The sequence below is a fragment of the Etheostoma spectabile genome, chromosome 8 (genome assembly GCF_008692095.1).
Source record: "Etheostoma spectabile isolate EspeVRDwgs_2016 chromosome 8, UIUC_Espe_1.0, whole genome shotgun sequence".
Classification (NCBI taxonomy): domain Eukaryota; kingdom Metazoa; phylum Chordata; class Actinopteri; order Perciformes; family Percidae; genus Etheostoma; species Etheostoma spectabile.
The window spans coordinates 11,750,269-11,778,066 of NC_045740.1; the positions used below are offsets into that span (position 1 = coordinate 11,750,269).

At 40.4% G+C, this 27,798-nt stretch overlaps 1 protein-coding gene across 1 annotated transcript; it reads left to right on the top strand.

The window, feature by feature from the left end:
- On the top strand, positions 1 to 27,798 carry LOC116694360 (serine/threonine-protein kinase WNK1-like). The gene is given in 28 exon segments (XM_032524078.1): positions 1 to 786; positions 10,692 to 10,864; positions 11,221 to 11,441; positions 13,023 to 13,180; positions 14,406 to 14,494; positions 14,588 to 14,807; positions 14,981 to 15,082; positions 15,210 to 15,591; positions 15,723 to 15,883; positions 16,413 to 16,496; positions 16,896 to 16,931; positions 17,428 to 17,562; positions 19,217 to 19,293; positions 19,389 to 19,551; positions 19,647 to 19,763; positions 20,474 to 20,587; positions 20,688 to 20,736; positions 20,839 to 20,976; positions 21,334 to 21,800; positions 21,802 to 22,341; positions 22,436 to 22,510; positions 22,627 to 22,746; positions 22,855 to 23,173; positions 23,354 to 23,531; positions 23,641 to 23,837; positions 24,006 to 24,179; positions 24,278 to 24,504; positions 24,661 to 27,798. Coding segments are annotated over 28 exon segments (5,889 nt in total). The 3' UTR covers positions 25,048 to 27,798.

Below are 27,798 nucleotides of genomic sequence, written 5' to 3' on the forward strand. Positions count from 1 at the left end.
ATGTCGGAAAAGCCAGACAACAAAATGGTGAAGTTCCTGGCTCCCCCTCAAAAGAGTGGAAATGGCCCCAGTTCTGGTTCAGATTCGATGGTGAGTGAGTGCCGGCCAACAGAGGTGAGACGCCGGCATCACACCATGGAGCGGGATCGATGTAACCCTGAACACCGTTTCTTGCGCCGCAGTGTCATTAGTGATTCCAATGCTACTGCATTGGCCCTCCCTTTACCCAGCAAGATCCCCATCCCCACACCTCAACGGGTTCACATTCGAGAAGCTGCCCCCGAGCGGCAATTGGCTGCTGCTACTGGTCATCTGCAGCGGGCTGAACCAATTTTAGCTCAAAATGCGGAGTCTGATAGTGGAGGAGTATTAGAAGGTAAAGGACTAGCTAAGGTGGATGTAGTGCCTTCAGAACAGGAGCCTGCCATTGTACAAGATACCTGTGATGGAGAGGTGGTGTTAGCAGCCCGCTCCGCACCAGGCTTAGGAACAGAATTGCCAAGTCATACAGAACCTGAAAGCACCACTGAGGTGAAGGCACATCATGAAGAAGAGGGGGAAGAAGAAGAGAAGGACTCTGCCAAGGCACGAGCAGAGGCAGAGCAGAGAGAAGCTGAGAAAAAAGTGCAGGACGATATCGAAGAGGCAGAGACCAAAGCAGTGGGAACATCACCAGATGGGCGTTTCCTAAAGTTTGATATAGAAATTGGACGTGGCTCCTTCAAGACTGTGTACAAGGGCTTGGACACTGAGACCACAGTGGAGGTGGCTTGGTGTGAGCTCCAGGTATGACATTTGTATAACCATTATTCTCATTACTTACCTTCCATTGTTGCTATCACTCTGTCAGTCAATAATGTTCTTTTAATAGAGTCACCATAATGGTTTCATTCCTACAGCAGTTGTCATCTTATTGGGCCTAAGTATGGTGGAGTAGAGCTAAACCAGAGAAATATGGCTAGCATTTCCCTTTTGATCGTCTTGCATTGCATTTGTCAGCATTTCACCTTTTTTTGTGCACAGCAGTCCATACAGGTTGGCATGACCATACTTAAAGAAATACTTTGCCAATTTTAAATCAGCTCTGTGTCATCTTTGTATGGGCGGTGTGTCTTTATGAAATATGTTTGGGTTCCCTACATGGTGCTAGTCACTCCTCAAAAACCGGAGCAGTGGACGTCTGCTGAGATCCACCCAATGACTTACCATACTGCTATGACACAGAGCAGGAATTAATCGCAAAATATATTTTTAAGACTGAATGTCTTAAGGAAAAGTATCTTTTTCACCATAAGACATTGGAAAATTACCAGAACTTATCAAGGCTTGTACAATAAATGTTTTTAGCACGATGACCAGGGGATACGCAACACTTCAGACACAGGAAATTACCGTTGACTATATTCAGGGTTAGACTTTTTCATTGCACTGGTAGTTTGAAGAATTGATATGATAATGATTTCCCTTATTAGTTTTTACACTGACAGAGGATATTATATACCATTTTGAAAAACAAACAAATCTGATGACAGAATTATAACCATACATTAAAAGTTATTCCTGACTTATAAAAACACAGCCAGGTTTTTTTTTCTTGCCTTTTTAAAATTTTTCCTAAAGCCTTTATATACATAAATGTCAACATTTTATTATCTAAATACAGTTTTCCTGTAGTGAAGAAGCCACCATTTTGCTTTCAATCTGCTATCTGACCATATAGTGATTTTCTTAAAAATGCTTATGAAAAAATTGTATCTCTGCTGTCTGTCCAGTTAAAGCAGCAACATGGCACAAAGCAAAGTTTTATTCAGCATGTGAATATTTGCTTTTATTGTCACACTTTCACCCTGTCATAAGAGGGATAGGCCTCACACGGCAGCATATACAACCATAAATACACACGCACTCTGGTTTCAGAACAATGTGAAGATTGCAGACACATGCCCCTCCCCCCCTCACACAGACCAAATCATGCGCATGCTCTGTGATTTCCTGCTCTGAATGCTTGTGTGAATGTAAAATGGGTCACATTCCTAACAGAGGAATCTCCTGTGTGAATAGAAGAAGGCTGGCCTGCCAAGGCCTGCTTCTAAACTATCAGTCCAACCTCCGCCCGCTTAACTTTCTTACATTTTCCCAAATTTCTGTTTTATTAATCCCAGTAAAACTCAATAAATAAAACTATGCCTTCCTATCTCTATTTAAGATTATACTATAAATCGTTATACTTTAACTTATTTTGTCTTTATTCTACAATATCTTATTTCCCAGCTGTTGTAGAGGCATAGAAAGCTATGTGATATTTTACATTGCTACAATGATTGCACAGTTTCTTTACTTTATTATACGTTTGTCTTCATCTATGGCAAGATTCTATATTGTAGATGTGAGATTGACACTGCACCTAATGTTGTTGATTGTTCAGTATTAGGCCAACAACTAATGATAAATGAGCACGTTACCAGAGCCAGGTTACTAAAGAGAAAAATTGATTTCTGTTGAATAAGTAATTAATTGGTGAAACATTGGGGGACTTTTCTGTATGTTATAGGACCAAAAAGGTTTCTGTGGTCTCCTGTGACTTCCGGTGAAACCAAAATGTACCCGTCTTGTTTGTGTGGTTTGTAGGAAGTGATTCATCCATATTGACAAGTTGTAACTGTGTCTCTTTTGAGAATCGTCTAAATTTGGTGTAGGATCTAGCCAGGTCTGTCGGGTTACACTATTAGGAGACTGTTTCAGTGCAAAGAGGTGATTTATAGATATTTTTTATAGTTGAATGAGAAAACAGCTTTGCTTTTATGCAGGTGGTCAGTTCTAAAATATGAACATGCTACCTAATACTCTCATTCCTCTGTCAACGCATAGTGGCAGTGCTGGAAACGGTTTAGCTACACATGAGAAGCTGAAATCCCCTCTCACATGGTTCTTAAAGCTGTCCTGTGATCACTTGAGTGCTAGTGTTTCATTCCCCATACATCGTCATCATTTTTTGTGGAATATAATGTTAAAATACAATATTTTCTGTATGTTTTTTTCAGTTTAGTTTGAATTGTTCAGTGCCTTTTCAGTCATATAATAACAGGCATTTCCTCTTGGGTGCATCTGACAGTAGTTGAAGTATATTGACCCATTTCTACTTTGATTGCATGCAAAATGCCATTATCCTCCAAAAAAGCAAATTCTTTCAGAACAAATTTTATGATTGTACTGTTTTGAGAAAGGAGTAAGGGCTCATCCAGTTAAGTAATTCATTGTCTTGTTTCCTGTTGATGTCAGAATCACTGTAGGAAGTAATCAGCCTTGCTTAGTGGATGTTCACTTGAAATTTGGTGTTAACTGGACCAGGGATCCAGGCTGTAACCATTTTTTGTGATAGTGCGAGTATGTTAACTACTCGCTCATGTGCGACCTGCATATTTCATGACTTTTTATTTTTTTAATTTAAAAATCTAATCTTAAAGTTTAACCTGAGGGTTGTTACAGAGATGTGCTGTCATAACCTCAAGTGTTACACAAGCTCTGCCTTAATCATGGCTAGACACTTGTGTGTAAAGTTGAAATAAAATGGTCCTGGATTCAGTCTGGAAGGCCATCTGTCCACAATCGTCTAAAAATTTCTAGGCGTCCCACCATTTTTAACAACTCATGAATCCACACATTTGTTTCCGATCTCACGTTGCAGGCATGTTTGAACAATAAGTAGGTCACCACAGAGAGGAAGTGGAGGGAAAGAAAAGGAATACATTTAGGAGCCTTCCCTTTCTTGCTCACTCATCCATCTTCTGCTATTTCATCTTCCACTCACTGCCTTTCCATGTACTTCCTCTCCAGTCTTGGCTGAAGCCAAACATTGAAAGATGAGGAAGAAAACCCCAGACATCCTTTAGAAGATATGTCCAGCTGGTTGATGGCATCTGCTGGGAGTGACACGCTTACACAAAATAGTTAAACGTAGTGGCTTGTCTTCATGATTGGTAGTCTTATGTTTACCAAAGATTTGAAATAATTAGGGACTGTTTTTTATTTAAGGGGGTTTTGGGGTCTTTAGTCAAAAAAGACTTCTCCCTCCCTCCCTTTGCCAATAAAACATTTCTATGACCCTCAAAAATGATTGGGGGGGAGGCATGACCCTCCCCAACAATTTATTGATGCCTTTTGTACTGGTTTGCGCTTGGCAAAGATGTACAGATAGCCATTGTTTTTTTTACAACCATGATATACATGTCTAACTTCTGCTTTCTCATTTTACATCACACTACATTGTTACGGTGGCCATTTCAGTAGATTTACTAGCTAACATTGTTGTGGAAACACAATAAATATGGAACCTAAGTACACACTTTCTGCATTACTGCATTACTTCAAATACTAAGGTACTCCTGTTAAACTAGTATTCATATGAAATTAAACAATACATCATTGAGACCATTCAATAAAGTACACAGTGTAATAACATATTCAACATGTGAACTGGTTGCTATGGACTTGTCTGTAGGCTTTCACAGTCATTGTATATTTTAGCATAGGTAAAGCTGCCAAAGCTGAACATTATTCAAAACTCCATTTCTCAGACAAGCGTCAATTTGGGAGCTTGCATGCTACCACTCCTTCCTTCTCAAACGACTTGAAAAGGCTGTCGTTTGCACAAATAATCACAGGGACCGAAAGGATATTTGAGTCTGGTATGGTGGGCTTAGTGGATAAGGGTGTAACTGCACCCCATGGCCTAGAAAGACTTTTCACATAGACTTTGCATGGCAAAAGAAACTTCCCTGCACTGGGCACGCTTTCATATGACATCTCCCGAGGTCCTGTTGCAGTAATAATGGATATAGCTCATCATCAATACATTGATGGTTTCATGCCCTCCCGGCTGCATGATGTCCGTGAGCTACAACTTTTCAAAATAAAAACCTTGCGTCTAGGCCGCTATGTTTTTGTACGTTGGTGTTTTCGATGTTTTTTAACAGTACAGCAATCATGCTAATGAATGACATTATTTTTCAGCAGATGTCTTGGTTACAACACGATGGAACTAGCAAAGCAGTTTTGTGTCTAAATGCAAGGGGGAATTATTCAGTTTGGGAAATTGCACGGTCTCTACAGAGCTACAGCTCAAATTGTCTGGCTGACTAAACAGAGAGGGACCCATCTGCTAGTGATGGGGGCAGAGACTGAGAAAGCTACACAGAAAAATATGCACCAAACAAGCCCTGTTGAATACAAAAGTTGTCCATTCCAAAAATACCGAACAGCCCCTTACTGTATATTTTCTGTTATTTACAACAAACTTAGCATGAAACATCACATTTTGTAAAGTGAAATTCCTAATTTCATTTCCAGCATTTCTCAGTGAAACCAGTAAATAATTGAGCAGTAGCTACCCTCTTACTGTCAAGCAGCAGTACTTGAACTGTTTACTTATTTTGATTGTAATAATTTTTAATATTTTAAAAAAACCCCTATCAAACTCCCGTAGTCTGAGCCTGGCTTTAGGTCCTCATCAGCCAATAAGCCAGTGACATCAACGGGCGGCCCGGGCCGAATGCGCCCGCCCAAGCCGTTCGACCCGGGCCCGCGCCTGGTTTCCCAAATTTGAGGATCAAAGAGAAAATATGTAGCCTTTTCTACACTATTAACCCTCTGAGCCCGAGACACTCGCCCACGAGTAAAAAAGCACCCTGATTCATAGTTTAATAACTTTGAACCATAAAAGCGATTACTCACTTCGGTTTTGTTGATTCCTGACGCTTTCGGCTTTACGGAGGTCTTTTCCTGTCTTTCTACCCTCTACAGGGTTTTTTCTATCCACCTGGAATTTCAGCCTCTTGGGCTTAAATCCATACTGTTATATCCGAGATTGACCAGTTTTATCCATAATTCATCGCTTTTTGGCTCGTTTTCTTCCGCTAGATCGCTCCTCCGTGTCGGCCCTGTCTGTCCCGTCTATTGTTTCAGGAGTGCATGCCCATATAGGGGAGATAAAGGCAACTCTTGTATGGAAGGCAGAGGGGACAAAATGCCTATAACTCTATTTAAGGCAAAATAATGCATATTAGAACATATTTTCTTGTATAACTTGCTGTGGGTGTAAAATCAATAAATATGACATTTTATGTTATTATTGGGGATAAGTAAATGTCATGAGAGCAAAACGTCTTGACTTTTTTGGGACAAATGCATGTATTTTGTCAACTGTATAAGTTATAATGATTATTTCTTCACAGTGTGACTCCCAAGACATATGAGAAGTGTTTTAGAATGGAAAATGGCTTATTTATTACTTATCTGTCTGTGATATCAATACATATCTGGAAGATTCATTTATTTATTTATTTATTTATCTTTAAGGCCCTACAACCATTTTTAACATGCAAGTGACCTCACTGCAACCCAAATATTCCAATAACCCAGTTTGTCCTGAAAAAAATGATGTTCATATCTTGACTGTAGACAACAGGGTTGATGTTTTACAAGCTTTTTAAGAAAATAAAACCAGACGGAAATTAAACTGTAAAAATGGCCTCAGGGCCCAGAGCGTTAAAGCAACTTAAAGCAGCAACAACTGAGTCTCTTCTCAGTAATCACCACCATTTATGACTCTATTTAGGCTACACCCCAAAATCAAACTACTCTCTCTTGATCAGTTAAAGTTCGAGTACTAACGCCACTTGCGTGGGAGTAGGCAGATTTTAGTGCGGCGATTTTTCTCTGACACGCCTCTGACTGCTCAGGATATGAATACTCTTAAAATTTGAATGTGTTGTGTGGTGGTGACGGCGCAGATTGTATTCTTTTGCAACAGCAACAGTTTTGTTGCAAATTAGGCATACTGGTGAGGCATTCCAGAAGGTTGGCATGATAAATGCGTACTTTTCAGTCCAGTCATCATTGAAGGACCTGTTTTCAATATCAACTTTGCGTTTCATAGCCTTTGAGAGTGCCATTTTACCTCTGTTAAGAGACCCTTTCCTGTCACTTCCTCGGTGTTTGTTTTTCAAGTGCTCTATAAGTAAAATTGACTTAATTGAGTTGAGGCAAAATATCTATCACCCCTGGTGGTTGTCTGTGGTATAGGTGATAGGATCCTGACTCATAAAGGCCTTCAGTTTTGTAATGAAATGGAAAAAGTATTAACAATAAAAATCAATCATAATGTTATACCAAAATTTGATTTTTTATTTAATTTTTATTTAAGGCTCCGGCCCCCAAGGAGACTGTCTGGTAAAATTCTGGCCCTCTGACAAATATAGTTGATGACCCCTGCAATAAGCTGTTAGATGTTTTTTATTAAGCATAAGAAGTGGTGCTAAATTATATAGACCATAGTGGTGTAATGCACTATATGTATGTCTACATATACGTTGTCTGTGGATTAATAAGTATTTACAGGCTTTTTCCAGATAAAGACAGTCGGAAGCTTCTTGCTGGAAAAATAAAATCATGTATTTATGGAAGCCTCTAATTCACACAAATCAACAAAATCACACCGAACCATGGCTGTCCTCTAACAATGCAGATTTTAAGTGTAGATGCAGATGTGCCTTCACCGTTTATTATGGTGATTCTCTTTGTGGCTTTTCAGACCCTTATTTGTTTATTTATTTATTACTGTATTTGAAGTGAATACCTAATTTTCTACCACATGATGAATAGTCATGCCTGCATACTGTGAAATAGATGGATCATGTTGTCTTCTGCTGACAGTTTAACTGACAGTCATGATGATATTTCACCTAATGGCCATGTGTCATAAGAACGTCAAAAACCTCTAAAGTGGCATGCTGCACTTAATGCAAAAACTAAACCCTTAAATTAACATTAAGGGTGGAACTGTTTAACATGACTTGTTGGCGTTCAGGCCCATCCACCAATTCTCAGATCTCAACAAATTTTACCCAGAGGGCTTCATTGAGCCCTCAGTGTCAACCTCAGAGCAGGCCTCAGGGCAGGGACCTGACAGAGCCACCCCTTGGCATGATCACAGACCTATTACCAGAGTCTATTTTTAGGATTGTTGGGTAATTTATGATGGCCTTTGCCTAGAAGCAGTATTTTTTTGTTCAGCTTTGGTGACACAGTTGTAACTGGAATACGATGTGATTCACAGTCAGTGCGTTTACATGCAGTTTAAAAACCCTGATTTCTCAAACAACATTTAAACACCTTATCGGTGACTACCATGCACTGTTCCAAGTGTTAACAGCAGGACATGACACAAGCCAAAGAACTCTCAAGTGTCTGTAAAAGGGAGTGTGATGTGTCTGATTGCAAGATTGTAAATTCCTGCAGGGTTTTTACAGTCTCTGGTTCATGCATACTTTTTAAATAATAAGAGAGCTATGTAATTGGTTTGTCCTTAACGCTGAGTAATCATGACAGAAAGTTAAAAGGGTAGGTAGTTTCTTAATGTGAGTCTCTTACAGGGAAGGCTGATTTTTAACTAGTTTGGACTTGTATTTTTGTTTTAAATGAGTTACCAATGTGGCAGTGGAAATGCTGTCATAAATACAGTAGTTTAGGTATTTGTGGGGGGTTGTTGTGCTGTAGACCCAAAGCTAGGAGCTTGTAGGTTTTGAATGCTGCCATGAATGTTTTGCATGACGCAGAAAGAGAGGGGAACCACTGCCCCAATAGATAAATATGGAATACTATATAGATACTGGAACTGGAAAGTAGGTCAGTTCATTCAAGTGCACGGTGAAAACTCTATCACTCTTCCATTTTTCTCACATTCTATTTCCTGACATTGCTCTCTGATTGTTAACATATGTTTCCCCATATGTTTTCCCTCTTAGTTATCATTTTGTCTGTCCTATGTTGCCCCCAGACATTTAAAACATTCAACCTTAAATCTCCAAAATACCCCCCACAAAGGCTGTATCAGTTTCAGTTGTGTTTTTTCTTGAGCTTGATGATGTCAGTCACTGGAAGGTTTTCTATCTCTTGCTAACCCCCAAAGTCAAATCCTTACTCCCCACTCACAAATGGGCGGAATTTCCTGAACAGCCTGGCCCATGGGCAGCTGCCTCAGGGTTTTAAGGGAGGTCTTTGCTTACAGGGTTTCACTGGGCTTGTCTGACTTGCATGGGCTTGCTAATTCCATAGTCATGCATGCTGTAAATGTAGGTCATGCCAGGAATTGCTAATGGTACTTGAGAGGGCCGGTTGTACAAAGTCTAATGAGTTTTTACTCAGACCTTACAAATGCTTTATTGCCAGTCAGTTTATGGTATGTTAAATACCATTGGGCAAATAATGCTATCAGCTTTGCATACAATTTGCTTTTATTCATTGACAAACTCATCAGCTGTCGGACATTATTGACTCTTTTCATCTGTAGCTTTGTGTAAAATACAGGTGAACACAAAATTAGCCTGATAGCAGATACAGCTGATAGGGCCTGGGCAAAATGTCAATGATAATATTAATTATAGTCTATCATTCTTGTAAATAATTATACAGTTTTAACAGTATAACTCAAACCAGAATTACTCTCCTAATAAATAATCAATTTACATACATTATAATGTAGAGCCGATAAAGGATTTTTAAGGCTGATACCGATATACAAATATTTGGTTATTTAAAAATCTGATATTCCATATAATGGCCGATATATATTTAAAAAAGAAACAAAATCCAGAAAAGCGTAACAAAACGTAAACAGATTAGTTATTTGTAGTTATTTATGATTTCTCACTAAAATAATTTGCTTTATTGTCACAATAGAACAGAGGGTCATCAAATATATATTAAAGTTCTGATAAATTAAATGTATAAAAATACAAACTTAAGATATGAAACTTAAAGTCCTTTGAACAAAAACACAATAAAAAAACAATGTTGCGAACATATGTATATGTATATCTATCTATCATCTATCTATCTATATCTATCTATCTATCTATCTCGGCCAATAATATCAACCCGCAGATATGTTGGTCGGGCTTTATTATAATGTTGGGATGAACATTTATTGAAACACCAAAACAGGTGGTTTTTCCACATCTTAACACTTAACGTGATATAATGTATATTTAATTGAAATTCTTCTGGTTATGGTGATTATTTACTTATTTATTTCCCCCACAATCCTACTTAAACCTGCTAGAGTAATGTGTGTCTGTTGAGAGACTGTAAGCTTATATTGTATAGTAAAAGTTTGCAAAGAGGATAGATTTGATTTGGTGTAACAAGCCTGGTTATTTTTATTTTGAGATTATAATCCACTATTTCCTTCTCTAATTCTGAGTCATGCTGTGGCCATTTTGGTTTTCTTGGTATCTAGGACAAAGCTAGACACATTTCACTTAGTTCACAGTAGTTTGCCACTTCCCTCTGCCCCCAACTGGAATAATTTGTACTTGCTAGACTACATTTTTATTTAAAGCGCCTTTCATGACACCCAAGTTCACTTCACAAACAAAAAAAAAGGACAATGTATTGTCTTCATCATGGCAGATATTTTCACATTACTGTTTTGGTCTTTAATGCATTGTTAAAAATGTCATTAGTCTAAATGGATCTGTGTGTGTTGTAGGTGATGGAAAGGATAGTTGTCAGTTTCTTGCACCCAATTCTAAATCATCGTGTGTGTGTGTGTGTGTGTGTGTGTGTGTGTGTGTGTGTGTGTGTGTGCGCGCGTCCTTAGTGAATAGTAAGTATTTTCTTTTTGTCTCCTGCAGGATCGTAAGCTTTCAAAGACAGAGAGGCAGCGCTTTAAAGAGGAAGCAGGAATGTTAAAGGGACTACAGCATCCCAACATTGTCCGCTTTTACGACTCCTGGGAAGGACCCTCTAAAGGCAGGAAGTGCATTGTATTGGTCACTGAACTCATGACTTCTGGCACACTCAAAACGTGAGTCTCGACCTTGCCAGGGCTAACACACACATTAAAACAGAACTCATTAATACCTTATACATTAGGGCTGTGCCATCTTGACAATTGATTATAAATATTCTAAACATTTGTCTCGTCATTAAAAAACAAAACAGTTGTTGAACTTTGTATAATCTGGTAATGTAATTTGTCAAAATTTTATAAAATGTTTAATGTTTTAGTACAATTAAAATATAATTCAAGTGCATTTTCTCTTCTTTGGTGCTTTTATTAAAAAGTGTACAGGAAATTAGAATTACTACATTTAAATTAAAAATGCTACATTTGCTAGCATTATTAGTTCTGTGTAAAAATTACTATCTATTCTCTTGTAGATACCTGAAGCGGTTCAAGGTGATGAAAATTAAAGTGCTGCGGAGCTGGTGTAGACAAATCCTCAAGGGTCTCCACTTCCTTCATACTCGGGCTCCCCCCATCATCCACAGGGACCTTAAGTGCGACAATATTTTCATCACTGGCCCAACAGGATCCGTCAAGATTGGAGACCTGGGACTGGCCACACTCAAGCGTGCCTCATTTGCCAAGAGTGTTATAGGTACGACTCCAAAGTAATTTCTACCTTCTGATCCCTGTCCTGCTGTGGGGCAGTGCCTTTTGCTCATATTTGGTATTTAAAGAGGGTATTTTCCTTGTTTTTCTGATGATGTGGTTTAAAAACAGACCACAGCGTTTCAGCTGTCTCTCAAACCACAGCTCAAAAGGAGGCCAAATACTGTTTATATCTTAGGCAGATAACCACAAGGCTTTCTCTCTTAACACTTGCACAGTGACTTTATCAAGTTTGGTCATTGTACAGAATATTTCTACGTTTGTCCAAAAAGAGTTTTTTTTTTTTCCCAGGCACCTACTGAATGTAAGTAGCGCCTAACGTTTCTCATACTATTAAACATTAATATGATTATTTTAATAGTTGTCGTGCCTTCTTGCAGGCTAACCTGACCATGGTTAAAGGTATGGCCTTTGCTTCTGTCTTAGACTGGTCTTTGTTCTGTGGTTTGGAAATATGTGGTCTGTTTGCCAGTTATAGCTATAATATTTAACATCTCTTTCTATGGGCTTGCCTCAACAGGTTTTTTTTTTTGTAGTTTGTCTCTTACTGTCTTTTATAAATATTGCAGGGCTGCAGAATCTTTTTGATCCATCTCTGTGTCCAGGGAACTCTCCCCACTTTCTCTCTGTCAGCCTTTTGCCATTGTTTTTTGTTTTTATTTTGTTATTATTTTTACTTTCACATTCTTGGGTATGTTTTTAAAATGTAGGCTCTAGCCTCAGCTGTGCCCCATTCTGCTGTTTGGAATGAATAGGGTACTGCTGGTCATTGAGTAAGTATGAACTTTTATGGGCCTGGTAAGTGTGACAGTGTGTTGTAGCACACATCTATATGAAAAGCAATTACATTAAAACCAGCCAACCAGTTTTTCTGTGTAAGACCTGAGATTAAATGTGAAATGATCAGCTATTAGAACAAGGCCAATGTGCAAAGACACACTGCTAAGCACATTGACTAGCTATGGGATCTGCTTCTCTCAGCCTTGACCATAACAGTTTCCTCCTGCACGTCAAGGAGAGATGGTAAGTCAGACTTCGAAAGGTAAGTGTACAATGAAAGACAATGTGGTTGTAAGGTAAGGTCTTGACAAAAGTAATTTTCCATAGCTAGTTCTTATTCTCTTGCAGAGATCATTGACGTCCCTTTGGACAAATAACACTGTATTCCGGCCAGAGTATTATTCTTTTGAACATTGCAAATGACATTCATTTTGCGTGTGTTCTGCACATTGGCTACTTCAGTCACATACTTATATCCTAACATGTTAGGGTCTTACACAGACAAACACGTGCTTTCTTCTCTGCAGTCTAACTGAGCCCAGCTTCTCCCTCCTTTTTTGTTTTCTTTCTCTTTTTTGCTTTCCTCCCCCTTTTCTTTTTTTTCTCTCTCTTCCAACTTTCACCTCACAGGTTCTACTCCAGGAGATGTCAGCAGGCTGGTCACTCCTCTCATCCTCCTCTTCCTCAACCCGTCACGGGTTAGAGGAGCAGAGGGTCAATGGGTTGTGAGAAGCCCACTCAATCAGTAAGGGAGTTCGAGAGTTCTGAATAGTTGTTTTGATTTAAGGTACCCCTGAGTTCATGGCGCCTGAGATGTATGAAGAGAAGTACGACGAGTCAGTGGATGTGTATGCCTTTGGAATGTGCATGCTGGAGATGGCCACCTCAGAGTACCCTTACTCAGAGTGCCAGAACGCTGCACAGATCTACCGCAGAGTTACCAGCGTAAGTCTTTTTTTATCAACCCTCCATGTCACCCCTCTGCCCTGCCTTCACCTCTTCCTATGTGCTAAGAAGGCTAGTGTCCTATTCTGGAATGATTTTATTTTTCTGCTGACACCTCTTTATCAAGCTTACATTACATTCTATCTTCTATTGTATTTCCCCTCTTAAATTCAGTGCATTCACATATTTTCTAGATTATTCCCTATTGCCCTGTTTGAAGAACCCACACACTAAGAAAAAAACATGTCGTTTAACAAGCCTCTTTGCTACACCTCATACTTTATTCTTTTGTCTTTCCGTTTGAATTAGGATTTATGTTGGTTAAGCACCTAGACCTGAGGTGTGGATGATTGATAAAAGGCGTGTTATTTTCCTGACGGATAATGGTTCAGTCTTGTGATAATGACAGGGCAGTAACTGTCATAAGAAAAAACACACACATTTTAGTCTTATTCATACAGGTCATACTGGCCCACTTTTGTAATCCATAGTTACAGATATGAGTCACACTCTTGCAGTTACAAGAGTCTCATAAGTAAAGAGGTTAAACCTGACTTGAGAGTGTATACAAAATCGGCCTTGAAATTAAAACAAAACTAAATCCTTAGTTTATCATTAAATGAAAAGTATAAATACTGACATTTTGCCACATGACTCAGCAGAGGACTTTTGTAGTTGCTAAGTATTGAGATTTTTAGCTGTCTTTATGGGCTACAAATAGCTCATGCTGCAGCAGTAGATAATGAGAAACAAAGCCTACATTTAGTTGGAGTCACATGGTTTCTGGTTTTACTGTAGTGTTCCATGGGGAGACGGACTGTTCTTCCTGTTTTGTCATTCAGCTCAGCTGTTAAGCCAGTTCTCCATTTGCCATTTACTCATGCCATTCATCGCCTCCCGTCAGCAGTCTACTGACTTGTGCCCTCCCCACTTGACATTCTTTAATTTTTAAATGCCATCTGGTAGAAAGCATGTCAACCTTTGAACGTTCTTTAAAATAAGTTTTTAGAGATAACCCCTTCCACTTCAAACTGTGGCTTTTTGAGATTCATTCCAATACACAATTGAAAGAGGAAGTTGGTGTAAAGTTTCCTGTCATCTGAGATGTAAGATGTTGCTTTGTGGTACAAATGTAGAGCCTCTGAGCTGGAAAAAAACAAGGTAATAAGAAAAGGTCATATGAGAAGAAGAACCATTCTTATTCAGGATTCTGTGTTTCCTGTAGGGGGTGAAGCCGGGCAGCTTCGACAAGGTGGCCATTCCTGAAGTGAAGGAGATCATCGAGGGATGCATTCGCCAGAACAAGGATGAGAGGTATTGAACTTAAGAGCACATTTAACCAGTTTAGGGTAGTAAAGCTCTCCAGGAAAACATACGTTTGCTTACTGCTTGTCTCCTACTATTTAGGTACTCGATCAAGGACCTTCTGAACCATGCCTTCTTCCAGGAGGACACAGGGGTGCGTGTGGAGTTGGCGGAAGAAGATGATGGAGAGATGGAGTATATTAAGCTGTGGCTGAGAATTGAGGATGTGAAGAAACTCAAGGGAAAATACAAAGACAACGAAGCTATTGAGTTTTCTTTTGACCTCAACAAAGACGTCCCAGAGGATGTGGCTCAGGAAATGGTGAATTGAACATTTAATAGTTTAATCAGTATTTAAAAAAATGCAACACTTTAATAACACTGTCACAATTAACGACTGCATTACAAATGAAAAAATAGATAAAGGTTGTTGTTTTTAATTGCAGACTTTGAAATGATCTATGCTGAATTGTACGTCATGCCTTTGTGCTGTAGGTCGAGTCGGGTTATGTATGCGAAGGTGACCACAAGACCATTGCCAAGGCCATAAAGGACAGGGTGTCTCTAATCAGCCGCAAAAGAGCACAACGGCAGCAGGTATTTACATGCTCACCATAGTCCATCTAATGCTATTCATGACTTTTATCTGCATGTGCTGTGATGTTTAGATGCTGTCAGTCACTTTTGAGGGATTTTAATACATTTGCTGCTGATTGATTTAAAGGTCAGAGAAAATCAGGAGAAGAGAAGGCTAGAAGAAGAACAACAGCAGAGTCAGTTACCTCCAGCACAGCAACCAGGCCAACAGTTAAGCACGGAGGTGCCTCAAGTACAGCCAGCGCCACAGCCTGCTGCATATGTCCCTCCACAACCAAACCAACACAGCACACAGATGTCTGCCCAACCTGCATCTCAGCAGAGCCTTCAGAGTTCTAACTATAGCACTCCTCAATCAACCCAACTGACCAGCATGGCACAGGGTGTCCCTTATATCCCCCAGTCAACTGGGCAAGTCCCAGTACAGGGTCAGAGTGTGGCCACCATCCAGCTAGAGTCCGAGGAGCCTGAGACTGACCAACACCAACAACTACAACACACTGGAGGTGGTGTGTATGAAAGATGATTTATACTCTAATACACCTAAAGCCTACTGCATGATAATAAAATGTTTTGTTTTCTGAAGGTGAGCACATTTGGAGTATTTTCATAAATTAACCTTCTTGTGCACCTCTTACAGCCACTCACATTGGAGACCGACTACCTGGTTCCACCATCCCTCCTGAGGTCCAGCCTCTTCAGTCTGGAATATCCTACAGCTCTCCTCCCAGTCATCACCTTCAGCCCCAGGTGTCACTCCCACAGACACAAAATGACCCCACGCAACAGCAGTTGTCAGTGGTGAGTGATGTTGGAAAAAAAGGACATAAATGTTCTTCTTCTATTGAATGTTAATCAGATGATTGGATAGTGGTGCGCCTCATAATTAAGTATATATTTCAGTCAAGTTTTTAAACTTACAGACTACATATCTATTGTTGTGTGTGTGTGTGTGATACGGCTGGTATACTGTTCAGATCATATCTCGGTTTTAGGTCACGGTTTTTGGTTTGATACGTTTTGGTATGGGGGGAGCATTGCCACCTGAAGTTTAATTACAGCACAAGGCTTTTTTCCCCACAATAACTTTATTTGAAGTATTTTTTTTTCTGCACAATACTTTTAAATGAACCAAACAATACATACGTGCCCCAAACCGTATCTAGCGCACCAGGTGATTCAGATTTTTTTTTCCTGAACCGTTACCATTCCTACTCTGCTATACATGTGTTCCTTGAGCTATATTTATGTGGTCTTGGAATTTGATCCTCTTTCTATTTATTTGCTGCCTTATTTCACCCAATGTTGTTTTCTCTCTGTGGTGCATAAGGTTCAACCCCAGATGCAAGGTGTCCAGCCTGAAGTTGTTCCTGTTGCGCCAAGCAGCCAGTCTGTTCCAGTGGCAACTCCACAGGTACATGTTGTACTGCATGTCGTTAAAGAGTAACTTAACACCAATTGAAAAGCTTTGTTTTACTGACCCCTAGTTAAAATTTTCCAATCTGTTGCACCTAACAAGAAACCTACCAGTAATGTCAGGCTGTACTGAACACACCCTGAGTACACTTCTATATCACTGCAGCAAATGTGAACTTCAACTACTCAAGGTCAGCAGAAACACAATTTTCAGAGGGTGTTAAGTCAATTTTATTTTAATTTTACAACACTTATGTTCTCTGCTTCAGACAGGTGCTTTGAAAGCAGCTTAGTTTTCTGAATCCCGTTTTCCAGTCTCTTCTGCCACATTTTCCTTAGTTTCTTTTTGTTCTCAAGATTCCTACTCTTACCTTGTGTTATATTTTGTTTCTTATAGTACGGAGTTTACTACCAACCATCGCCTCCCCCTCAGGTAGATAAAATGTCTACCATTTTCCTGTTACCACTTGTAAATACTGCCACTGCCTTTCTGGGAAACAAAATAAACATTGTTTTCATAGATGTTGGAAAATTTGGGCCTAATTATAGGCTTTTAAAAAAAATTGGAACTTACAGTATCCAGAAATAAATATTACATCTAATAGATTTTAAAACCTGGTATGTGCAGTGTGGATTGACATGTAATGTACATGTCTCTAAAATAAACTGTAGAGAGGACATTGTTGACTGATGAACTTGCCATCCCACACTGTTAAATGGATAAATGCTCTGAGTTATGCAACAATGTTATCCAACAGGTAAAAGCATGTAGGTTTGGAAAACAGCCAAAGTAAATCTCTTAAATATTTTTTAGGAAGTTGTCAAGAGGCTACTATGAACATGTGCCAGCTTTTATCTCACCCTCAGACCTTTCTAATTTTACTCTTGTTTCTGCCTCTCCCTCTTTATCCCTTTTTTTATTTTTACAGATTCCCACCCAGCAAGTGTTGATACCTCCATCCTCTCAGTCGTCTCCCTCCCAACAGCATCAACAGTCAGAGAGCAGCACTACTCTTCAGAGCTCCACTCTACCGCAGGCACAGACTGGAGTTCAGCAGCTACAGGTGACACACACAACCCCTGCATGTACTTAACATGCACATTTATTGAATTTTGCTTTAAGATATATCTCTTCACCTTACTACAGTATGGATTTCATGCAGTCCGATTTTATGTTTGCGTTTTTCTAAATCTTTTTTTTTTTCTCTGGACACACAACTCTTGTTACCATGGCTCTTTTTTCTTCTGCTCTTCCTCTCTGCATGCTACTCATTCCTGCATGACTCTTAGTCTTGGGCCAATGATCCAAGTCCTCCCATCCTGTCACCTCCACTCAATGCAGAGCACCTATACTTCCTCTATCAGGCCTCATGCTTCTCTATTCTGCAGGTACTCTATAGATCACAAAATAAGGTTGGTGTGGGTGGGTGTATTTGGGGCAGGTGTGAAGCATTTGGTTCACACCTTACAACCCGTTTTCTTGAAGTGTGTAAATTCATCAATGTTTTTTAGGTGACATTTTACATATTGTTTTAGAGGATTTATATTTAATCGAGAAACAGATTACTGTATTATAGAGCACCAATGAACATATCAAGGGCAGTTCTTATCAAGCTTTTTCACCCACATTTACCTGACCTCAGACAAAAATATCTAAGAACATAGAACAGTATCTTTTCAGGACTTTTAAATTTTGATAAAAAAGCAATCTAAACAGTTTCATATCCTTCTGTTCTTAAAACAGCTTTTGTTTTTTATTTAGAGCTTAAAATATTCCATGAAAACAGTACCCCCAATAGATCTGTGTGCATGTAATGAATATAAGATATTTTATCAAACTCACAGTATTGTAACTACCCACGAGGCAGGAACTAGAATTTGGTAGAACAGAAGTACCCTGTATAATTGTGACTAATATCCAGTATGGGTGGAAACCACCAAAGGTCTCATGATACAATATCATCACGATACAATATTTTGCAATTTTAAACATTGCAATATTTTGCGATATATTGCAATGTATTACCTTTTTTCCAACTTCAAATTTTTCCCATTTTCAAATTATTTCCCCAAAAAGAAACTTTATCATCATCTGTTTTATCTAAAAAGATACTTTTCTGTTTGTTCATCTTACTTCAATTTTGTTGCTGCAAAATGGCATTGTCAAGCAGACAAACTGACAACACATATATAATAATAGATCGATACTTAGCGTCTGCGCAATTATTTCGTTCTCATGCAGTTTGTAAATGTTGTTTTGTAACAGTTTTCATTTCATTCCCTATGTGCCCATTTTTCTCTGCTGTGCATATATAGATATTAGGGGTGGGAAAAAAAAGAAAAAATCAATACAGCATAGTATTTTGCTCATTTTCCGTGGCAATACTATGCTGTATTGATTTCTTTTCTTTTTTTTTTTTGAATAATTGCGCTTGTTGTACCCATTCTCTTAATATATCCATGTTTGTACCGAGATATCTGTTTTACCTGGCTAAACAACTCTGTCTGGTGGGTGGTCTGGTTTAAGTCATTCCTTTCCTGTAAATAGTTGGTCAACATAAGTTACCAAAATACGAATGTGAATGGCATGTAGATGATCATCGTTTTACTGTAAGAGTCCCTAAACCATTTTAAAAGAGTATTATACAAACAATAGGACATTTAGTGATTAACTTTTGACATGATGTGCTTGATTTATGAATGGTTTCTGTTTTTTAGGCCCCTGCAAATGTTCCTCAGTCAGCACCAGCAGAGCAGTCGGGATCCTCTGCTCTGGTGCCACCATCTGTAGACAGGTGAGAAGAAAGTTATTTAAAAAATAATTATAAAAAACACCAGCACCACACTTGTGTCCGATCTCTCTCTCTCATGGACCTTGTTTCTCTTTCAGCTGCCTGTCAGATGCTGCTTCAGGTCTTAGTGACGGCAATGACGGCAATTCTACATCAGGAGGTCGCCATGAGGGACGCTCACTGAAACGTCACCAGCGGCGATCTGTACGCAGCCGCTCCCGCCATGAGAAAACTACAAAGGCCAAGCTAAATGTTCTGAGTGTATGTATTTAAACTGATGAGTTTGCTCATATTCATATAGTCTTTTGCTCTTTGTCATGAAACAGTTTCAACCTGAACAAATGTTTGTTTGGCAGATCTCTAACGTGGGAGACCGAGTAGCAGAGTGTCAGCTGGAAACACACAACAGGAAGATGGTGACCTTCAAGTTTGACCTTGATGGTGATAATCCGGAGGAGATTGCACAGATCATGGTAGTACTAGTTCTGTAGCTTTTGCCTTTAAACATAAGGAAATGTTAGACAACTTGTGTTTGTTACAATAAATATATATTATTTTTGTCACCTCGTATCTCCTTAATTCATAATTTAAAGATTATTTTTGGGGGGCATTTTTAGGCCTTTTTGTGTATAGGACAGCTTAGACTTTAAAAGGGAGAGAGAAGGGAGTGACATTCAGCAAAGGCTGTGACGAGGAGTAAACCTCTATATATGGACTCCCGCTCTACCAGGTGAGCAACAAGCGCCCCCATAATTCATAATTTACATTTTTTTAATAAATCAATCCTATTGCTCATCTTTTACAAATATTTCAACAGAAACATTGAATTAAGTCTGACTTCGTCTGAGATAAATACCTCAATAAAATATTTTCGAATTAGCCTTTTTTAATTTCCTGGAAAAACAATGGTTTTGGACGTACAAGGTTTTCACCTGACACAGATGTGCATAATTCATGCCATGTATTCATACAGTATAAACTTTTGCACGGCTGCCATTCACAAGACTCCTATTGCTGACAATGACAACACACTATAACTGAACAGAAAACAAGAGCTAATATATCTGTTCTGTTAATTATCTGCCGCATTAGCCAATGACCGTCACATTCTAGACCACTTTCTGGAGCGTGCGTGTGCGTGTGTGTGTGTACAGTAGTTGAACTTCTTTTCTGTCACTTTCAGGTTGAGAGTGTATTCATCTTAGAGAATGAACGGGAGTCCTTCATTGAGCAAGTCCGTGAAGTCATAGAAATGGCTGATGAAAAAAGAGAAGGCATGAAGGAAGGCTTTCCCCAGGTATTTCTTTACTACAAATCATCATATTGGCCATTATGACATTTTAAACCTCACCTGCTGAACTTGAGGATATAACCACATATGTTTTATTTCTTTGCAGATGAGTGATCACCAACAACAGCCTGTGCTGTCTGTTCCCATGCTGCCAGGTGAACATACTTTAGCCAGAAATACAGTGCTCCAGTCCAGTTAATGATTTTTATGAAGTCCACCTCTGCATCTTACCTTTTTGTGTTTGACCTTTCTCGCAGGCATTTCCCCCAGCACTACATCACAGGTGGTGCATTCGGCAGGACGGAGGTTTATAGTCAGCCCAGTGCCAGAGTCTCGTCTTAAAGAACAGTTCTTTGGCACTTCTTCTGCCAATACCTCCTTTGGCGATGAACCTGGTAAGAGAAAAGTTTTTTTTTCATTCCCTGTGAGATTAAACTGGTTCACTCTTTGGTTTCTCAAAGTGATATATTTGACATTGCATTAAAATAAGCTTTAACATTTTTTTTAAAAATTAAAAATAAAAGTAATGGATATAGAACATTGTCAAGGGGGAGAACCAAATGAATGAACCTTGGCAAGGCACAAAACAAAGTGTAATGAAAAATAATTAAAAAAAACTCACTTTTTTTTTGGTTTTTGCTGTTATGTAGTATTACACAACAGTTCACATAAGCTGTTCACAGTTCACATAAGCTTTTTTTTTTTATTTTTGAAATTTTCATAAAACCATTCCTCTGTTAAATTCTTTCTAGCTCCCTCTATGCCATTGGGTCTTTCTCTGTCTGCTCCATCTGGGACTCTCCAGCAGGCATTCAGTAAAATGAAGCAGGACCGTGTAGAGAGATGCAGCACCCTTGATCTCCCTGCTGCTGAGCTAGAAGCAGGCACTGCCCTGGCCACTGAAGCTGGACTCGGCCCAAACTCTAAAAATATCCTGGCTCCTCCAGAAGCTGTAGCTTCTGCTGCTAGTACTACTTTTCCTGGCTTGCCTCTCACATCTACTGCAACATCCTCACCACCTCCCTCAACTGGGAGAGTTTCCCCTCCACCTATAGCCACTCAGTCCCAAACTCCAGTTCCTGTCACCAGTGATCCCAGTCCTCCACCTCCGTCATCCCATGAACCAGCCCCGTCACAGCTTCCACCAGCTGCCAACACCCCACCTACATTGTCTACCGTTTGTCCTTCATCAGTGCAGACCTTCGTCCCTGCAGTGCAATGGGCCTCAACTGAGCAGTAGTTCTGCCTCTGTCTCTCCTGTTGCTAGTGTTACATCCAGCAGTACTGGCACTGCCCCTGCTCCAGAGCAGCAGCCTTTTGATAGTGCTGTTTCGTCCTCTCAGCCTGTGAATTTGTCCACCCATGCAGCACAGCAAACAACCTCCCAGGCTCAGCCTGTCACTATTTCTGCTCAGCCCCCTCCTCCCACCACGGTACCCAGTCAGAGCCAGGTTCAGCCACAGCCAGTGGAGTCTGAGGGTGCTGAGCTCCAGAACAAGACCGCTGGCAGAGATGACATCCAGGCTCTAGATAAGAAGCTACGGTCCCTCTTTAAAGATCAGAGCTCTGCATCAGTGGATCAGAACACAGGCACCTCCTCTCCTCCCACTGGGACAACTTCTCCTCCACCTGGAGCTTCCCTTGTGCCCCCATCTAACCTTCCCCTCACCTCTGGGGTGCAGGGTGTCCTGGGTCCCACCACCCCAGGACAGGGTAATACCTCAACAGGACAGACGCCCCCAACTAAGCCCAGGGCACAGGTTAGTGAAAACAGCAGCATCCAAGAATGAATCCTAAATGCTGTTAATTGCTATAATATTTTGACTTGACTTTCCTCTTTGTTATACCTTTTAGACTTTACCCACTGGTTTTGATCAAGCTGCTACACCCCCATCTGAACTTGTACCCCCTTTTCCTGGACCAAATCAGGTGAGGTCTACTATGTTTCTGTAATACTACCTGATCTACTACTTTTTAGGTTTTTAACAATTAGTGTAAATGAACAATAAGTACTATTTAGATGTCCTGTTTGTGTGACCCCACAGTCACAGAAACCCCTGGGTAATTTGGACGCCCAGTTAAGGAGAGCTCTGAGCCCTGAGACTGTTCAGGAAGGTAACAGAGTCCTGCCTCCAGCAGCTGGTTTCACTCTGGGACGTTTTCAAGTAAGTTTAAGTCACAGCTAAAAATGTATTTGGTTAATTGAGACAAAAAACAGCTTAAGCTCTTCAACCTCCTGCTTGGTTCATTAAAATTCCTCCTCTCTTTCCCAGGTGTCTGTTTCTACCGATGGTGTGACCAGCCACATTCCAGATCCCTCAAGCATTGTTTCCTCTTCTTCACCTGTGTCATCCTCTACCTCCCCTTCTACATCTTCTTCTTCCTCTTCCTCAAGTCCAGAAAATACCCTCCACCGGTCATCCTCTTTGGCCAAAGGAGTTTGTGAAGTTGACTCAATAAATGAAGCCTCCTCCCTCTCTGCTGGTCCTGCCAGTCAGCCCACCACTATTGGGCGCTTTCAAGTCTCCAAAAGCACAAATGCCACACCTGGGACAAGCACTGGCTCTAAAGTGGGACGTTTTTCCGTCACAGGTATGTACCAGGGCCGGTTTAGACCAGAAGGAGTGATCCGGTGATACGCCGCAGGGTTGTAGAGTGATGAGAGTGTCACTTAAATAGCCAATTGGTGTGACGTTGTTATTTAACTCCCCTATGTGGCACACTCTTTATTATTTACCTACTCTGTCACCTCATGTCTCTAATTTCCCTCAGTGACCCCAGCTCCAGCAGCAGGCTCCAGTCCATCACATGGTTCTAGTATGCAGAATGGGCCCTCATCCTCAACGTCTGATCCTCGTAACGCACACACCCATTACAGTAGTGACTATAACGACGACTCTGAGACTGAGGACGAAGCTTTGCAAAAAGAAATTAGCCGTCTCAGGGAAAAGTATGTCGTGTTCACAATCCTACTTCACACTACCTTTTATTTCCTCATAGTATAACTCCACAGCTTAATAGAAATATGTCAACATGACTATGTCTTCTCCTGCTCACAGACATATGATGGAGATCCAGATATTGCAGACTCGTCAGAAAGAGGAGATAGAGGCCCTGTTCACGCGGATGGGAAAACCTCCTCCTCCTCCTTCTGTCTTCTCCCCTGCTGTGGCAATGGCCGGAGGTCGACGAAGGCTCAAAAGCAAAACCTCCAAATCTGCTCGCAGTAGTGGAAAGCCCAGCCCCATACACTTAGGTAAGGACAGTGAACTGACTTGTTTTGTTTTTTACATCAAATGTAATACTCTTTTTTTTTTTTAGTACTGTCAGTACTATAATCAATCTCTAAGTCTAAATGTGTTGAAAATAGGATGTTCCTGGTTAAATGTTTACACGCTGTTGTGTCTTCTGATCGTATGTTCAGGATCCCTTGCCCCAACTCAGAGTCTTCATTGTTCAGAGTCCCCTCCACCGCAAAGTTCAACCTCAACATCAGAGGCCTCAGAAACAGCAACAGAGGCATCACAAGTTAACCGGTCATCCATAAAGCAGCTTAGATCCTCTCCATCCATGCCCAGCCTCAGTAGTTGCTCAACAGGTATGTGCAAGTAGTTAATTTGGTCAGTAAGCTCCTTGAATCGATTCCCTGGATGTATTTTCTAATTTACATCTCACCTCTATTCTTTTGTTTACCAGGATCAAGTGGGACCAGCTCCGCTAATGGTTCAGGCCACAGCAAGAACCACTCTACTCCTCTGAGCCAGGCAACTGGACCCAGTCCACCTTCCTCTCACACCCAGAAGGGCAAGGGTACCTTCACGGATGACCTGCACCAACTGGTGGATAACTGGGCCAGGGACATTAGCCTTTCCCAGTGCAAGAAAGGTCAAAAAACTGGTTCACCAGCACCTCTGGGACTTGATGTAAGCATTCAGTACTTTCTTTGAATTTAAAAACTGTCATTGGAGGATTTTCTGGCCTTGTGTGATTCTTATGTTTTTTTTGTTTTTTTTTATTGCTGTCCTGTAATAACCCTGCATATTCAGTAGTAACACTCAACTTTTTATTCACTATTACAGATTATCCCTCCAGCCAACATGGGCCGTAAATTCTCAGCTCCAGGCTACCTCTGTCCAACACTTCCCACGCCTTCCACTACCACGTCCACCACGTCCACTCACCTCCCCAACACAGCAAATCCCTCTGTCCCTTTGGGGCCTCGTAAAGGCTCTCTGGGACCAGCTGCGCCCGGGTTTGGATACACCTCAGCCCCATACAGCGCTCCTCAGTGGGCAGGACCCACAGGCACATGCCAGGTCAGCATGCTTAACCCCACACAGCCATTAACGCAGTACCAGCCGCCTACGACAGCCTCAGTGTCCCTGCACCAAGGCTACCACATGGGAACCACACCAGCCCCCCAGAATTCAGTTAGCCCTGGAGGGTCCAACCTAAGGCCTACGTAGCCCAGTGTAGCCCTGGTCCAGGCTGAGATAGAGGGCCACACAGGACAGACAGTCATCAAAGGAGAACCAATAGCTCTATTGGCTGGTTAGCTGGTTTTTATTTCAACTTTTATTATGTTTTTTTTTCTGCAATAGAGTTGACCTGTGTGGTTCAAGTCCTCTCAGGCAGAACGAAATCTGTCTGGCAATTGGAGGGAGAGTGCAATACACATCCACAGCACAAGAGTTGTGCACTTAGCTTGCGATCAGCTGTGGAAATTGAGCTGTGATGAGTTTGGTTGTGTCTGGTAATGTAATGACCCAAAAGCATAACCAACAGCAGCCAAAGATGTCTATTCCTATGAAGAGGAGAAAGTAGGATGAATCCTGGTTCACATCCTTACTGGTCCTGACTTGAAGATGAGCTGGGACCGAAAACGGTTGAACTAATACACCACATAGACACAAATGTGTACACACACACACACACACACGCACACACACCCCTACCTGATTAAACATTAACCTGGTTGAGGGACTTGGGATAGTAGGTTAAGTTGCCTCAGAGAGCGATGGACGGAGTGTATAGAAAGTGAGAGAAAAGAGTGGAACAGATGGTTTGTCCCAGATGGAATAGCAAAGTGACTGGTTGAGTTGGGAGCAGAAAGAATAGTAAGTTAGGCAGGAATGTAATGGATAGGGTGTCGGTATGAATATATCCCAATGGCTACCTATTAAGTAAAATGCAATAATGGCAAAGAGTAGATAAAACTGTCCCTTGTAACTGTGGCCTTAATCCCCAAACACATTTAAACATTGACTTTGTACATAGATCTTTCTTCACTGGGTTATGATTCCATGCTAAGCATATTTATGTCCCTGTGAGTCTGGTGACATTGTGATTTGAGTTGTTCATCCATACAGATTTATTATACAGATTTCTTCTTCTTCTTATTCCTCTGATGTGTAAGCCAGTGGATCTGCCACATAGGAAAAAAACAAACATTGTCCTGGTGTTGACCACCATTTGCAGTGTGAAACTCAAGAGGTGATGCTGCTGTAAAATCACAATCTGGTTGAGGGTGTAGGATTATTATTTTTTTTACTTTGTGGGTTTTTGTTAACGCAAAAATGAAATAGGGGATCCCAAGTTGACATATGACAAACTTAGTGCTGATAAAAGCAGTTCAAAATATGCTTATATCATAGAACAAGAAATAATTTTGGTTTATTGCAACAGTATTTGTTGAAGGTTTCTGTCTCTGAGGGGATGCAGCATCCCCACTACTACCAGTTGTTTACACAAATGGTGCACAGTACACAGATGAACCGGTTGTTAGGGAAGTCAACACATTAAATAACATTTAGCCGTCACCTTTCAAATCACAAGTGTCTGGGGTTCTCTCTTTCTGTGGTCAGTTTTTGTATGCGTATATTTAATAAAACAAATGTTCTTTATGGACCTGTATCAGCCATCAGATTTTGATGTTGTTTCACTGTAATTATTATTAAAGGTTGTTAAACAACATGTAGTTAAAGGAATATAAAAAAGTGCAATTGCAGGGTTGTTGTTGGTATCATATTCATTTCGCAGGAGTAATCCTGTGGTGTATTAAGCTCTTCTCTATGACTGCCCTGCCCCCACCCCTCACCCCTTTTTCTATTTTATTGTATTTATGTTAATGTGAGGTAAATGCTTTCACATAATGCTCCTTCACTAGAGTATGCTTGTGGTGACCCACCCAAATGCACTCTGAACTGTAAACATGAGGAACGCTTTAGTGCCTTTCAGCTTCACTAATGACAGGTTCCAGATTCATCTAGTCCTGTAGCTGTGACTTCACTGCAGAAAACTAAACCTGTACATGACGTAAACACACAACAGGTGGCTCCATAACGGCCAGAGGATGTAATTCTCTGAAACATTAATCGAGACCGCACACAGGACTGCAGAACAAAGAGCACACTGAGTAATGTGGAAGTGTTTCAGTTCTCTTTACAGTTCCATTTGTGTTGGTTGTGTAATCAGCTGTGTATTTATATTTGGCTCAAGCGTACATGGTTTTGGCTGACATTTGTTTTTGTGGATTTATCATTAAACCGTTTCAGGCAGCAAGTGAGTTGTTTAAAGGTTGTCATGCTGGCTCAACTTTTGTCTCACCACCACCTTACGTGAGTGCCATGCTGTCATTGTGACTCTTTCGCCTGCTCGTAGATTGGATGAATAGTTAAACTTCTCTAGAGAAAAAAAATAAGTTACTGCAATGCAGAATATGCAATGTTTAAAGGAACTGTGGGGTAATGGAAACATTTGCATGCTGATGAGGGTTGTTACTGACTTCAATGTTTTTTGATATTGGATTATTAGTTGTTTTTTTTTTAATTCTTTGCCTTTCTGAGAGTATTCACAGATCAGTTTGATTGCCATTCACCAATATCACAGGCAACGCTTTGATATCAAACCATCAACATATGATTTCTGCATGCCGGCTGCACTAGTGTTTAATCTTACAAAGGACGACTAACCAAAACTGGCTACTGTACAGCACAAGGTCACAACAAAGCTCCTAGGGTCCATATGCGCCGATGCTATTACCAGTTATTATCACAGACCTCACAGCACTGTTTGAGGCTACTGACATGTAGTGATATTTGTTGAGCTCTTATTTTTGATCCCTCCTTACTGACCTCCTGTGATTCACGTGTCTGTTTTGTGTATGTTTTTCACATTGTACAAATTGTAAAAACAAATAAAAATATAAATTAAATCAT